The 17,073-nt window shown below is 38.8% G+C and overlaps 2 protein-coding genes across 2 annotated transcripts; one reads left to right on the top strand and one right to left on the bottom strand.

Moving 5' to 3' along the window:
• Positions 1–309: 309 nt before the first annotated feature.
• On the top strand, positions 310–15,312 carry LOC133520754 (proliferation-associated protein 2G4). Its single transcript, XM_061855386.1, has 8 exons — positions 310–601; positions 795–1,029; positions 1,768–1,921; positions 4,100–4,321; positions 9,573–9,665; positions 10,275–10,388; positions 13,659–13,805; positions 14,634–15,312. Exons 1-8 carry the CDS (start codon positions 517–519, stop codon positions 14,718–14,720), a joined length of 1,137 nt encoding a protein of 378 aa, XP_061711370.1. The 5' UTR covers positions 310–516; the 3' UTR covers positions 14,721–15,312.
• A 776-nt stretch (positions 15,313–16,088) lies between these two features.
• Positions 16,089–17,065, bottom strand: LOC133520765 (MICOS complex subunit MIC13 homolog QIL1). Its single transcript, XM_061855402.1, has 3 exons — positions 16,908–17,065; positions 16,663–16,819; positions 16,089–16,348 (listed from the first exon to the last, which is right to left on the bottom strand). The coding sequence occupies exons 1-3, from the start codon at positions 16,913–16,915 to the stop codon at positions 16,148–16,150; spliced, it is 366 nt and encodes a 121-aa protein (XP_061711386.1). The 5' UTR covers positions 16,916–17,065; the 3' UTR covers positions 16,089–16,147.
• Positions 17,066–17,073: the final 8 nt, after the last annotated feature.

Below are 17,073 nucleotides of genomic sequence, written 5' to 3'. Positions count from 1 at the left end.
TAGTTTGTCATTATTTTTCTTAATGGTAATATTATTATTAAACATATAACGCGTTTTGAAATCAAAATTTGTGCTAAATGTATGTATTTTCTTTATATAATTAATGTGAGTAATAAGTATAGATTTATATTGCACAAAATGTAATAGTGTATATTTTGTAGTTTAGTAAGTCGATAGAATTTTTTGGACTTTATAATATTAACAATATTGATAGATAGGCGTTGACATTCTGAGGAGATCATATGGTATAGTATTTGAACTGTCCTTTATATCAAGTTCGACCTCTTTATTGTTTATTTATTGGTTTTCGGCAATTAAAAAAAAACTTCGCCAAGTTTTCCGTGATACATAAATTCACTTAAAATATATTGAATCATTTACAGTCATTTATTAATAAATATATTTGGCAGGTATTTAGTTATTATCATCCCGGATTTTACCCGCCATTGTGATTTCATATCCGAGTCACGTGACTGACATCCACACAAACCACAAACCTAACCACAGTTTTGGGAAATGGCTGACGATAAAGAAGTGGAAAAAACGATCGCAGAAGACTTGGTTGTGACCAAGTACAAACTTGCCGGACAAATTGTGAACCGTAAGTTAATCGTGCAGTGAAGTTTTCTGTGAAATTGTACTGAGACCCTCGATTGTGCTATGGGTGCTCGAGTGGTTGAAACGACGCGTGTCATGTCATCGCCATGCGGGCAATGTGCCGAGTCCGTCGAGATTGTTCAGGTTCTTGGCAAATTCCTGACTTATTAGTACTAAATCCATTTCGTCTCTTGCAGGTGTTCTAGAGCAAGTGCTTGCAAAATGCGTGCCGGACGCGTCTGCGCGAGAGATTTGCGAGTTCGGAGACAAGGCTATCCTTGATGAGACTTCAAAGGTGTTCAAGAAGGAGAAAGACTCCAAAAAAGGCATCGCATTCCCAACATGCGTGTCGGTAAACAACTGTATATGTCACTTCTCACCCATCCCTAGTGAAACAGACTACATCCTGAAACAGGGTGATTTGGTGAAAGTGTAAGTTGGCATCTTTTTATAACCTATACATATTAATAATAATTGCTTCGATAAGGGTTTCTAATCATATTGCTTAATTACAATTACCAGTGTGATTGGAAATAAACAGTAAACAAATAACTTTATTTTACGAATATAACTATGATGTGGCAATGTTCACACACAAATATCTTAGTTTAACTCACCAAAGTTTTGCATGGAGTCATCATAATCTTGATCCAAATATGAGAATTATTCAAACATGAATTCAAATTTGTATACATTACTAGATATACATTTCATTGTTATTTTTATCCAAGGCATAGATAAATTGTTTACAATTCAAATAGGTAATAATTAGATCAAACATGTGGTATAATATTAAAGTCCATTAGATTTTACTATAATAGAACTTCAATTTCCATAATAGCTTATGGTGCTCTACACTACTAATTATGGTACATCAGGACCATAAGTCCACAAAACCTTAAAGATAATAGTCTAATTTTTCTATTTGGCAAAGTTTTTATAAGAATGTAACCATATAGCAAAAAATTATCTTACCCCTAGAGTCCCACTGAGGCAATATTGAACATGCATGTTCATGCAAAATACATATACCTATAAAATTTGACATTTTCTATGCTGGGCTTTGAATTTTGAGGTGTTAAACTTTCTGGAAACAATATTACAATATCATTAAAACTAGTTCATGAATTTGATGAAAAAAATGTAATAGAATAATTCATTCTTTTATAGAGATTTGGGTGCACACATAGAGGGCTTCATTGCAGTTGTGGCACACACCATCTGTGTAGGAGGTGGCGAGGTGACTGGGCGTGCCGCAGATGTCCTCCTAGCTGCCCATTATGCAAGTGAAGCTGCTTTGAGATTGCTCCGGCCAGATAATGAGGTAACATTTTCAAATGTATTTCCTGTGTAGCACTCTAGTAAGGTCCAAATAAATCAGGCACTAATGGGCTAACATTCAATCTTTACACTCTATTTTTTTTACAAGTTTTCCAATTTGATTTAGAAATTGTATTATTTCTATTAAATTTAATTGTGCCAAAATTCTAAAGTCATCTCAAATGAAAGTGTATATTCCTGTTTGGTAACACTACACTCTTTAATATATGCTTTGTAATTTTATTATTTCATATCTTTCCAATAACAATGTAATATAATGTCACATTAATTAGCTACATTATAATAATTGCAAAGAATAAAGTCTCACTACCAATATCCTATTGTTAAATCTGTTTCAGTTCAATGAACTGCCATGTAGGCAGATGTGTAGTCGATAATAATGAGTTTTTGTGTACACAGCTGGTGGTCTTTAGTCAAAATATTTTATTTTTATTGTAACTATTACTGATAATGAAAGCCTCACCCCTTCACCTTTTCACTAAAGCATTCTTGCATAATAATTGGATTCTTAGAGTTTATATGAATTACGTAGCAAGAAATCCCTTTTTATTTTCACACACATTGTTCATTATATAAATACCTACTAAAAAACGTCCGTGCATGCTGGAACACCATGGCCTCAGTCACTCTGACCGCTCTGACGGGAAGAGACAGGTCATCAGGATGGGTTGACATTGGTTCCCTGGGAGAAGGGGAAATGTTTAGTGTGGGACGCAACGTACGTCAGCACTTTCGTGGCGTTGCATATTGGCCGTACGGTGAGGGCGGCAGGGGCAGCGGCGGAGTTGGCTGTGGTCCGCAAGCGGGAGAAATATGAGGTCCTTGCGAACTATTTATTTGTCCTGCTTGCTGTAGAAACCTCTGGGTGCTGGTTTGCCGAGGCCAAGGCCTTTTTCGAGGAAGTGGGGAGACGCATGCGATGGAGAGGGTTGGATCCTCGCTCGGGGACCTTTCGATGCAAAGGTTATCCATAGCCGTTCAACGTGGCAACGCGGCGAGCGTCATGGGTACTTTTGCGTTAATTGAAAAAAAAAATTGTTATGTTTTTTTCTGTAAATGTATGTTTGAATTAGGTATTTATTTATTTCCTGTTAATCGTTTAGTTTATTTTTCAGTTAGTAATGTATGTTCAAGTGGATTAGTTTAGGATTATTGATTAAATACCTATTCTAAAAAAGGTAATACTTAAAAACTAATTACGAAGCTTTTGTTATGCAATACCTACACGTAATGTACGTGATCTCGAAAATTCGTTTTGAATGTTTGAAATTTTTGCAGCATTTGCAGATAAGTCATGTTCTACAATGTAGAACTGAATTAACAATTTTGTTCTGTTGTACCTATAGTTTATCTAAGTTTTATTTAAATATACAGTTTCTGGTAGGCCATACTGGTAACTTACTGTAAAAAAACAAAAAGGATTAATGAAAAATAAACACTGTACAGATGTAGTGCATAATACTTTACTATCGTATTTTCACGGAAAAGCACGAACGTGTTATGCTATTTCATTCAGTCTCAGTACAAAAAGTACTGAGGTTGAAGTAGCATGACGAATACGAATGATTCCGAGAAAATACGATGGCAAAAAATTTCACTACATCTGTATATAAGGGTGTTGTGTCACAAAGCATAAATAATTAGTCCCTGAATTCTTTCCAAGTAATGTCGACAATAATATGCTTGGCAGTTCTCAGGGGACAATAACTGTATAATTTCTACCGGGAAATAATTATTGTTTCTTGGTTTACTTATGCATACAATGGTATTAATTGGTCTCAAAGGGATGTCATTTAATAAAAGTATAATTGTCTTGATCAAAATCCTATGTATTATGCAGACAAAAACATAGAAAATGTTTCCCTTACACATGTTTAAGTTCAGATTCCTTCAGTAAAAATAAGAAAAATAATTAAAAACTTTACATACATGTAAGTTGGGTGACAACACTATATTATGGTACCATCAAGCTGATCTGATGTGGCCATAGGAACTCTGTGATAAAACAATGCAACCAAATTGTATTTGGATTTGTTAGAATTGTTCCGATGAGTTTTATGTCCCTATTGAACGAAAAGTACAGTCAAAAATAGAAAATTATTATATTACTAAGAATAGAAAATACATCATTATACTTCCTCACAATGAACTATCATTCCAGAATTACGCAGTAACCGATGCTGTACAGAAGATCTCAGCAGAATTCGGCTGCAAGCCTGTGGAGGGCATGCTGTCACACCAGCTGAAGCAGTTCCGGATTGACGGAGAGAAGAGCATCATCCAGAACCCCTCGGAAGCGCAGCGCAAGGAGCATGAGAAGTGCACACTTGAGACCTATGAGGTGTATGCCATGGATGTCCTAGTGTCCACGGGAGAGGGTGTTGTAAGTTCATAATCATTTGTCGTAATTCTTCGAGAATTGATTCTATAGGACCTTTCCATTGTCATTTGTTAGGATTAGTGTAAGGTATAGAACCAACTGATACCATATAAGTTAAAAAAAAACTCAACTATAACTTTGATGTGAATTGATTATGTGCCAGCTTCATTTTATCATGGGTGCATGTTGATAACTAAACATGAATTAGAGCATGTGCTGATCTGAATAGGCTGGTCCATACAGAACAAGCCGCCTCGCGAGGAAATTGCCGCGCAAAGCAGTTCGGTCTGGGAAGACGTGCCTCGGGTGAAGTAAACACACTCCCTGCTACAATGACTCGGCCGAGGCTCGTATCCGCAGACCGAGCTGCTTCGCGCGGTAATTTCCTCACAAGACGGCTGGCTCGTTCTGCGTGGCTTAATAAGATTTTTTATTTGTATTGCCGAAGATTAAAAATATTATATAGTACGGTCGCCAAGCCGCTCCGAAGCCAGATTTAATTGACTCAGCTCGGCCTTACCCACAACCGGTATCAATGTGTTCGGACAGTTCTCCTGATCACCGTACATGCGGTAGTAAAGCGGAAAAATGGTGGAGGGGATAGTAATGACGTCACAAAGATGGCGGCCGGACCTATTCTTTTTGGCGGTGTATCTCGAAAACCACTTAACCGATTTTAATCATCGAGGTGTCAAATAATAGCTTATATTATGGAGATTATTTCCTTTTCTACAAACATTTACGTGAAACCTATAGGAAAAAAAATAATCACAAAAAACAGTTTTTTTATAAAATTATTATTTTTTATTTTGTAAAAATCTCCGTAAATATTAGCATTTCGCAAATTTTGTTTAATATAAAACATATTGCTTCATTATCAAGGAATATAATGAGCCTTAAAACATACAGATCGAGTAATAAACAATGAAGCTACACTCATTTATTTGCGCATGGGTAACGATAACTGGCTTTTACCGGTCGAAACTGTGGTGACTGTTACAATACGTATTGAATGGAATTTATAGAGTATCGGTTTTAATTACTGAAATTATAATTAAAATTATAAAAACCAGACACAATAATGTTACCTTACTTCGACGTTTAGTCTCTTTTTTCGTCTTAGTCATAGGTAGGTACATATGTATTTCTTTTTACTTAAAAATTTTATACAGGGTGAACTTTTAACCACCAGTCATACTCTGCGCAGCGACTTTATAGGTCATACTTAACAACTTTTACTATGGGACCAATTCCGAAATCGCGAAAAAATTTTTGACTGTCCCATATAAAGGTGCGACCAACTTTACCAGACCAACACTTTTCCAAACTGAGCTACAGCTGTCCGATGAAGTTAAGTACTTAGGACTAACTCTCGACAATAAACTCAATTGGAACAACCACATCAACAAACGGATAGACAAGGCGGGAGTTGTCTTCTGGCAGTGCAGAAGGATGATTGGTAAGAGGTGGGGACTCAACCCGAAAATTACCCTCTGGCTCTATAAGACGATAATCCGCCCCTTACTCTGTTACGGTGCTCTGGTTTGGTGGCCAAGAACAAACCTAGGCAACGTACGAGACAAACTACAAAGACTTTAAAGGCTCGCATGCGCGGCCACCACTGGCTGCACGAGGTCTACCCCGACTGCAGCCATGGAGGTCATGCTAAACCTTCCACCGCTGCACCTACACATACAGCAAGAGGCCAGTCTCTCAGCGGTAAGGTTGCGAACCCTCAAGATATGGTCTAACATCACAGGAGCTCTTCACACAAAATGCCTGGAAAAGGTGTATGACGAATTTCCAGTGCTTAGGTCAGGCATGGACCGGATTCACAAACAAGCTATCTTCGATAAAAGGTACAAAATACAGTTATATGAGGACGACAATCATGAAGGACTCAATCCCCGGGAGCTGAGAATCTTCACTGATGGGTCCAAAACAGACAGCGGATCGGGCTCTGGAACCTTTTCAGAAGACCTGAACATGTCGATCACCACTCCGCTAGGAGCCCATAACTCGGTATTCCAAGCTGAGTGCATGGGCATCATAAACGCGGCGGCTGCCATCACTGCAAGGAAGGTAGTAGGATCCTCCATCCGCATACTCTCCGACAGTAGAGCAGTCTTAATGGCTCTAAATAGCCATATAGTTACATCCAAACTTATACACGAATGCCACGAACGACTAATGGAGGTATGTCATAATAACAAGATCACCCTACAATGGATCAAGGGACACAGTGGATCCCGAGGTAACGATGCTGCGGACGAGCTTGCCAGGCAAGGATCGAATGCGGGGGCGATTGGTCCGGAACCGATTCTTCCGATACCATTTAGCAAGGTACGCTCAATGCTGCTGGCACGTACAGGGAAACTACACACAGAACACTGGCTGAACCAGACTGGATGCAGACAGGCAAAAGAAGCCATGCCTGGCATCAACGGAAAACTCACAAGGGCGCTCCTGCAACTAGGGAAGGTCCGACTGAGTATGGTAACCAGTGTCATAACAGGTCATGGACTATTTAACAAACATCTTTTCACAACAGGTGTCACAGACAGTACCCTGTGCCGAGGTTGCATGGAGACAGAAGAAACAGCCTCTCACGTGGTGCTGGAATGCAGCGGAGTGACTCCATACAGGGCTAAACATCTCGGATCTCCGAGAGACCTCCCCGAGGTCCTACTCAACATCAAAGGTTTGATAGGATTCCTCGAGGAGCTGGGCTGGCAGGACTAGCCCACCCCCAACATATCACGCAAAATAGGCGCAAGTCGTCGAGTTGCGGAAAAATCGCCCGAATACAATACAATACAATACAAGGTGCGACCAGACCGCAGCTTAAAAAACGGTCACGACACGGAATCGCAGTGACGCGTCGTATGCGTACCGTTTTTGACGCATGCTCCCCACACCGCTGTTTAAAAAACGGTGACGGTACGGAATCGCAGTGACGTGCTTCACGCGAATCTTTTTTGTTCGCAAAACAGTTGCGTCTTTTACGTCACCGGTACGGTGTCTGCCATAAGATCTCCGTGTAATATTTTTTGCGATTTTTACGCAGTTCAATTTACGGTGCGTCAGCTTATTTTAAGCAGCGGTGTGGCGAGCATGCGTCATGGACCCGGGTACGTCCTTAAACTACGTCCAAAAGAGAGGTATGGGCATTGTGAATGTCATCTCGCTTTGTGTGGTAGGGCACAGCCAGTGGGTGTCATTCCAGATCCAAATTTTCTTGCGTGATTCGGCATTGGTCCCATAATAAAAGTTGTTCAGTATGACCTGTAAAGTCACTGCGCAGAGTATGGCTGGTGGTTAAAATTTCATCTTATACCTATATTCGACACAAGTAGTAAGTACTTACAGACCAACTATGATACACATTTTGCCTGTATAGTGATACATAGTGAATAAATTAATACCTGACTTAAAAAATAAAACAAAAATAACAAATAGCATGTTATTTAATTCAGTAATCACTAATCAGTCTTAAACAATGAACATCATACTTTTAAATTAGACAACAAAATGTATATTTATACTGTGTTTCGACTTGAAAGATTTTACTGCTTTAAAACATAAGACAAACCTACCAACCAAATGTATAAAAAAAAATGTTTTTTTGTGATTATTATTTTCCTATAGGTTTCACGTAAATGTTTGTAAAAAGGAAATAAGCTCCATAATATAAGCTATTAGTTGACACCTCGATGAATACAATCGGTTAAGTGGTTTTCGAGATACACCGCCAAAAAGAATAGGTCCGGACGCCATCTTTGTGACGTCATTACTATCCCCTCCCACCATTTTTCCGCTTTACTACCGCATGTACGGTGATCAGGAGAAACGCCCGAACACATTGATACCGGTTGTGGGTAAGGCTGAGCTGAGTCAATTAAATCTGGCCTCGGAGCGGCTTGGGGACTACTAATAGTAAAAGTTGTTCAGTATGACCTATAAAGTCGCTGCGCAGAGTATGACTGGTGGTTAAAAGTTCACCCTGTATAAAATTTTTAAGTAAAAAGAAATATGTACCTACCTATGATTAAGACGAAAAAAGAGACTAAACGTCGAAGTAAGGTAACATTATTGTGTCTGGTTTTTATAATTGTCATTATAATTTCAGTAATTAAAACCGATACTCTATAAATTCCATTCAATACGTATCGTAACAGTCACCACAGTTTCGACCGGTAAAAGCCAGTTATCGTTACCCATGCGCAAATAAATGAGTGTAGCTTCATTGTTTATTACTCGATCTGTATGTTTTAAGGCTCATTATATTCCTTGATAATGAAGCAATATGTTTTATATTAAACAAAATTTGCGAAATGCTAATATTTACGGAGATTTTTACAAAATAAAAAATAATAATTTTATAAAAAAACTGTTTTTTGTGATTATTTTTTTTCCTATAGGTTTCACGTAAATGTTTGTAGAAAAGGAAATAATCTCCACAATATAAGCTATTATTTGACACATCGATGATTAAAATCGGTTAAGTGGTTTTCGAGATACACCGCCAAAAAGAATAGGTCCGGCCGCCATCTTTGTGACGTCATTACTATCCCCTCCACCATTTTTCCGCTTTACTACCGCATGTACGGTGATCAGGAGAACTGTCCGAACACATTGATACCGGTTGTGGGTAAGGCCGAGCCGAGTCAATTAAATCGTGTTTCTAGAGGGCTTTTGAGATTTGGCGACCGTACTAATAATAATAATAAGCACTGGGTAGGAAGGTATAAATAATAGTGGCATGGAATAAAATTACAAGACATAGTAAAAACAAGTATGTAGTCCCTGAATTCTTTCCAAGTATGTCAAAAATGATATGCTTGGCAGTTCTCAGGGCAAAATAACTGTATAATTTCTACCGGGAAATACTTATTGTTTCTTGGTTTACTTATACATACAAATACAATACAATGGTAGTTATTATTAGACCTTAAATTGGATCTTAGATCTATCAAGCACAGAATAATTCTTATAATAATAGTTTTGGTGCGGAAATATACACAACTGTTGTCAACATAATAACAGCAACACACTTAACGGCTCATTTAGACGGTGCGAGAAGTCGTATACAAGTTTCATTGCATTGCGGTATTTAATAGTGGGCTGAACTGGATGTAACCTCTATGTTCCGCAATGTAACTAAACTCGCATCTGAGTTCTGAGATCTGAGAGACCATTGGTAGACCTTATAGGTTAATGATAATGATTGTTACATTATTTTTTTGTATTACAGGGTCGTGAAATGGACACGCGGTGTACGATATACAAGAAGACCGAGGAGATATATCAGTTGAAACTGAAGGCATCTAGAATGTTCTACAGTGAGGTCAGTGACCTGTTGTTTTTATAGGTGCTATGAGTAATTATACTTTTTATCTTAATAGCATTTATTTGTGTTCCTTACAAAAACGTGGACCCAGATGTTGTTCTTTGGCAACTTCTATTCCTTAAAAGTTATTAGAAACAGACCGTTAATAAACATAAGTTCGCCCTTGAAATATGAAGGATATAATAAAACTTATAGGTGACCAAATTTGTCTGTAGTGTTTAATTTGATTTGTTGTTTTAAATATGTATTTATACTATTAGTGACATTACTCTTCTTTAGGTAAACATTACGGACGTAACTCAGAGATATGCAATTGAGCCTGAAATTTTTTTAATTGAAATAAATGTGACCGCGGCCGGCAAAACTTCCCAATTTGTCTGTTTGCTTGTATCTTTATACGAATAACCTGACAAAGCGTCCTTATGGCAAGGGACAAAGTGGGACGTTTTGCCGGCCGCGGTCACAAATGCGTTTGGTTTTTATAGAAGGGTCAAATTTGAATGGTGTTGTGTGGACTATGGACACTCTTCCCTAAACTACGTCCAGTACCTTGGCAATCTATTATCATTTTAACAGAATGAATATAACAGTATTGTATGTTTCTAGGTACGCAATAAGCATGGGTCCATGCCATTCAACCTCAGGAGCTTTGACAAGGAAACCAGCGCGAGATTAGGCGTAGTCGAGTGCGTCAACCACAAACTTATCGAGCCTTTCCAGGTGAATATCACATTTGTTGCTATTTTTTCTATTTGTCGAATTTGATGTTTGAATTAAGAGTTCAAAGACCAAAAGTTTTCATTCAGTTTTATTACTGTGCGACCTTGTAATATGTCGTACTCCAATAGTCGGGTCCACACCACACATCGAGCCGCCCCGCGAAGCAGCTTGGGCGGTGGAACCGCGCCTCGCTCGAGGCAATACCGCTGGTCCGCATGTCCACACAGCGGGAGCTGCTTCGCGCGGCAATTTCCTCGCGAGGCGACTCGTTCTGTGTGGACCTATTTCCCTGAAATCTTTCCAGACCACATAGTAAATCTGTGTGTTTGGTACAAGCCCAGGGTATATTATAATGTAATACTTGAGCCAGTTTGTTATCTATTAACACATTGTTTCGTAACATTACGACATTCATGTTTAGTGCAATAGATATAGGTCACTTGCCAAAGACCACTTGACAAACCCACATCCTATTTTAAATCGCCCTTAAAGACAACTGCGATGTCTAGTGATCCATATTTCAATGTCTTTTTTTTCGAAGTCCGAGCCCCATTTTATAAAGTTACAAGTTTAAGGCCAGCTAAGTAAGCCAGCGATATTGGGAACTATTGTGCGATGAATAATATTATTTACTCTCAATTATCTCGATTCAAGTATGAGACATTTTTTCCTTGCTATAGCGGCACTAAATAGGTGACCTTGCATTAGTATGAAGCAAAGGCATTAATAATGCACTGCCTTCCAAGTTTTAACTCCTTGCTTCTATATTTTCGGGCAAGTTTTGACTCGAAGTCAGTTCATTTGATATCACTCGTATCATGTCGCCAAGTGTAATTTCGACAAAATTGTTCAAGTAGCATGCAGCTTTTGTAAGGTGAGTATAATAATATCAAAATAGTATCGCAGGAGTATTTTGTGTCAAAACAAGAGGAGTGCTTCCTCTTCGTCCGATATACTGCTGTCGAACATTGGTAGTCGTTTAGAAACTAGGAAATAATACGCATATTCATATAGGCGTATGTACACGCAGCATATCGGAACCTAAGGGAAATAATGAAAAATAAAGATATCAATGTAACTATCAAGCGGAAACTCTTTAATACCAGCATACTTCCTATACTCACTTACGGCTGCCAAACCTGGGCTCTCACTAAAACACACATTAGAAAGCTAGAAACCTGCCAAAACTCCATGGAGAGAAGTATGCTGGGAAAAAGACTATCGGATAAAATAAGAATACAATCCATAAAGAAGCTCACCAAAACAAAAGATGTCACAAAAACAATAAAAAAGTTAAAATGGAAATGGTCAGGCCATACAATAAGAGGCAAAGAAAAATGGTCGAAAACGATAATGAACTGGTTCACAGGCCATAAGAAAAGGAAAAGAGGTAGACCATTTAGAAGATGGGTGGACGACATCAAAGCCATAGCAGGAAGCACATGGACGAGAGTTGCCAAGGATAGAGAGGAATGGAGAAGGTTGGAGGAGGCCTTTTGCCAATAAATGGCACACAGACAGGAATAAAAAAAATGCAAGAAATGTAGAAAAATTGAAATTTACTTTACTGTCTGAAATAAAGGATTTATACTTTATACACGCAGCATGCACGCACGACAGAGCTGCAGCGTGCGCCTGCGTGGCGTGTGCAGCACTTGCGTTGCGGGACGTGCGCGTAACCCGGGCTGACAGGGGTGCTGTGCACGCGACGCACACGTGCTGCGCATGCAAGCGGTGTGGCTCGGCCTTCAGGCGTGTTAGGCCGCGGACTGGAGGCACGCGGCCGGAAGCGGGCGGCGACGATCGAATTGTACCTCGTGTGTTCATAAGTTTTGAGACAAAATGAATACTCGAATTATATAAATGAAAAGAATTTATTTTTATGATACAGTCATAGGGTTAATAAAACAACATTGTCTTAGTAAAATAAAAATAGAATTCACTCGAAATGTCCACCTTTTTTTTTAATACAGGCTCTTAAGCGTGGTTTCCACTCTTCAATTGCTTCACGTACTTTTTCAATAGGGATACGCTTCGCTTCTCTCACTAATGCCCGTTTCAGGGCCTGATGGTTTGGATGGGACTTTCGACATGCCCTTAGCTCCAATTCCGTCCACAAAGAGTAATCCAAAGGATTTAAGTCTGGGCTTGAAGAAGGCCATTCCTCAGTACTAATAAATCTGGGCAAATTTTCTTTTAGCCACTTTTGTGTAGATTTCGCTTTATGTGATGGTGCAGAATCTTGCTGGAAAATCCAATTCTTGCCAGCGAATAGAGTGGTAGATAGGGGTTTTACAACGTTCTCTAGAATGACACTCTGATAATTTTGAGTTTTGACTTTGACACCTTGGTGACAAAAGTGGAGTGGCGTAACGCCTTCATATGAAACCCCCCACCATACCATAACGCTAGCCGGATGATGTGTGCGTTGGATATTTCGCACGTTAGACGGAATGTCCTTTGAGCTTTTGGCATAGATTTTATCATTCTGCCTGTTAAATTTTTCCTCGACGGTAAATATCTTCTCATCCGTGAACAAAATTTTTCTAGGATCGTGCTTCTTAAGCAGCATCCGACATCGTTGGAGCCGCAATTTCCGTAGACGATCATTTAGATAATGCACTTTTCTCTTACTATACGCCTTTAATTTAAGATCATATTTAAGTATTCTATTTACCGATATACGCGAAATGCCAGTCTGAAGAGCCATCTTCTTCTGCGTGCGGCACGGATTTCGACGAATTCGTTCTTTGATCATCTTTATGTTAGCAGGAGTCCTTACAGATCGCGGACGGCCAGTTCTTGGACGGTCGTCAATCTTTTGTGTCTCCTTGTACCTCTTTATAGTATAATATACAAAATTGCGACTAGCTCCAATACTCTTTAATTCGTAAAAAATTTCCATTTGTTTTTTCCCCGCCTTATACAATGAAATTACAGTACAGCGCAATTGTTTCTTCGCCGCCATTTTGACAAACAATGACAACAAAAAGAAAAAAAATATTTTTTCTTAATTAAAACGTTCCAATTTCAAATTCTGAAACAGCCACGGCAAGCTACCAGTACCTTTTTGTTTAAAATTTAAGGTTTGAAATGAGTCTCAAAACTTATGAACACACGAGGTATACACTTGAATAAATCTGTTTTAACGGCAGCGTCCGCAGTCTATAACGGCGTTTCACACTCGCTTGACGAATGGCGACGGCGAGACTTCCACAAAATATATAATAATAGTAAAGAGACTCAGACGGATCTTTATTTATGTATCAGGTCTTGTACGAGCGGCCCGGCGAGCTGGTGGCGCAGTTCAAGTTCACGGCGCTGCTGCTGCCGAGCGGCACGCACCGCATCACCGGCCTGCCCTTCGACAAGGCCACCTGCAAGAGCGAGCGCTCCATCAAGGACCCTGAGCTCACTGTGAGTGTTCACCCATCCATACTCCTTAATAGACGGGTCCACACGGAGCGAGCAATACGCGCGAGGCAATTTCCTCGCGCACAAAACGGCCAGTGTAGACGTGCCTCGGCCGAGGCGGCGCGCGCCTTTTCCTCGGCCGAGCCGCTCGGTGTCGGTTTATCGGCATGCTCAAAAGGCCCCTCAGGGCCCAAATTGGCTTGGTTGAGGCAAACGTGCTGCGGCGAGGAAATTTCCTCGCGAGGCTGCTCGCTCTGTGTGGACCCGCCTAATCACTTATAACAAGGATAAATTGTCAGCTAAATGCATAGTGCAACCGCAAAACATAGTTTTGGAACTTGATTGAATATATTTTCAGGGATGATAGCGAACTATTGCAGACATTTTGTTTATTTACCTCAATTACTCTATATCTAGAGAATTTTTGGGACATATTTCAACCCTTGACAAGGGAATAATATTTATCACAATGATTTAGACTTAAAATAAAAATTGATGAAATGATTTTTAAGTTTTTCTGCCTGCCTTATTAAGTGTTTCATTTGTATTGTTTCTGTATTGATGAGATGTGTAATAAAAAGTATTTGTATTGTAAAGGATCCGTATACCTGGGTTTTCCGATTTATTTTGGGTTCCCTGATATCTTTCCAGACCACATTAAATTCTGTGCGTTTGGTACAAGCCCAGGGTATATTATAATGTAATACTTGAGCCAATTTGTTATTTATTAACACGTTGTTTCGTAACATTACCACATTCCCACTCTTATCTATCTATTTTAGAGTTGTAAATTATAAAATCCATATTGCCTAAAACTTTTTTTATCAACAGTCCCTCCTGAACTCCTCTGCGAAAGCCAACAAGAAGAAGAAAAAGAAGACCGCCGAGGAACCTATGGAAGTCGAAACCGTTGCCTAGCAACCGTCTAATTCCCTTGAAGAAATCTATTGAAATCAACAGCTATCGCATAACCCTCTAAGGACTCTACAGAATTCATTCAAGTTCTATTAGATTTCTCAAATTGAGACTATCATCGTAAACTCCTCCACAGATTGATGTTAATGAAATTATAAATGTGTGTATGAAATTGTTATCGTAATTATCGTTCATCTAGGTGTTTTCTCTTAAAAAGTAATGAAATGACCTATCATATCCTATGAGACAATAGAGCACTCGTTTTTGTATTTCGTTCATATATTTTTTGTAGCTACGATTTTGTGACGTCTTTGATAGACCTGAATACTTTGTACATACTGAACACCTACATAATAAAAACAGAGCATAATGTGAAAACAGACTACATACATTTGACAACCATTCCTTAGTGATGTTATTTCATTTATCACTTTTTTGTGCACAAACCGTTCTCATAAATTGTTAACCCGTTCAATTCCGATGTTCGTGTTCTGTGACGGGCCGTCGCTGCTAGGAATGTTAAGTTATCCAGTTGTGCGACACTTGTGAGAAAGGAATAAATCAAACTGTGCCACAATGTGGGCTGTTTTTTTAATCAATGTTTTTTATTTATCAAACCCGGACAGCCTTAACCCTTAGACCGCCAAACACGTCAACTGACGCGCGCGCCTGCAGACCAATATAAACCTTCGTGTATTGCGAGAAGGTTCACGTTGACGCGCGGTACTCGATATTCTAGGTTTATGACTTAAGTCGCGCGTCGCACAGAGCAGGCGAGCGGGTTACCGAAAAATACTATGAGCGCCGACTGACGCGTGCGCCCCGTTTCGTGCACCCAGTTGACTGCCGACGCCCTAAACCTCAAGATTAGCTATTTGCCGTAGATATTTTTACGAGCAGAAAAATAAACCAAGTCCTATCCAGCGGTGACAGGATGGTTCCATTTTTATCACTTGTCACTATGCCCATCACTTTCGTGCTTACATACTTGTTAGAACGTGACAGGCTTGGTGACAAATGATAAAGAGCCGACCATCTTAACCCTACAGTTTTAGGCAGTTTTCATGTTCACATTGGATGCGCAAATCGCTATGTACATGCATAACGCTATCTCGCTCACACACCTTGGTGGCATGCGGATCTGCATCAGAGAGCATTTTGACATTGTCCGTTACTGCTCGGACTTGCTAGCATGATCACTTATATGCCCAACATATTGTTCTTGCTTGTAATAATAGGAGTATAATGGTATCATACCAGTGCTGCAAGTTGCTGAAAGGTATCTACAAGAGTATCAAGAGCCAATAAATAGAATCTTGCAATTTTTTTAGGTTTATTGAAATGTAATTGATATTGGGCAGAAAAACAAAATAATGTTTTACATGTTTAATAAATAATAGATATTGCTTTACTCTGGCCTACAAACATTTTTATTTATCTTTTGCTTGAGTAAGGTTTGCGCTTTGTTCTGCTGAATCCAAAGAGGCAGACACCATGTCAATTGTCTTCACAGTTAGATCGGAAACATGCTCTGGGAGATCCACAAGAAACCTGAATGTCGCTTTTACTCCACTATTCCAGTAATATTTAAATAGATATGACAATCTATCATTGGATGGAAGTGGAGGTAGCTGAAAAAATAACCTAATTAGTATATTAATATTTTCGTAATTTCAATAAAAAAATAAGTACATATTTAAATTTAATGAACAAGCCATGATAATAAAATACACGGTTTCAAAAGTCATATATATAATCTTAATCTTATATAGTATAATAGTTTTAACGTATCAAAAACTAGAATTAGGTAAGGCTAATAAAATATTTCCATTAAAGTAATTTTAAACAGCTTTATATTGAAAATCTAGCCACCCGTTCATTAATTGAATTACAATAGTTTTTCTTCGCTCGTGTATTTATTGGGTACGTAACAATGATTATTTACCTCATAGGGTATTTGTTTCTTGAGCTCTCCAACATAAGGTGATGCCCCCTTTTCAAGATCTTCGTATAATGCAGCAGTGGTGCTGCTGTCTTTCCATACACCTTTGTCGATCGTGTAATAAACTGCTGTGCCGAAAATAGCAGATTTGATTCCAAACCTAAAAACAGCAGTAAGAACAAATAGAACAATTTTGGATCAAGCTTCATAGGATTAGCAAGCAAGTATCAGTTAAGCCAGATACGTACTTCAGCATTATGATTGTCCTACAAACATTAAAGTATAATATTTAATAAATAATAACAAATGTTTGTTTCTTCCAGGAATGTCTTTGTAATTATGTAATTCAGTTTTAACCTATAATTCTATTTTTTTCTGGCTTGATCTTAGTCGAGATGACACATGTCAAAATTG

The sequence above is a fragment of the Cydia pomonella genome, chromosome 8, assembly GCF_033807575.1.
Source record: "Cydia pomonella isolate Wapato2018A chromosome 8, ilCydPomo1, whole genome shotgun sequence".
NCBI lineage: Eukaryota > Metazoa > Arthropoda > Insecta > Lepidoptera > Tortricidae > Cydia > Cydia pomonella.
This window is presented reverse-complemented; position numbering and strand designations above follow the sequence as displayed.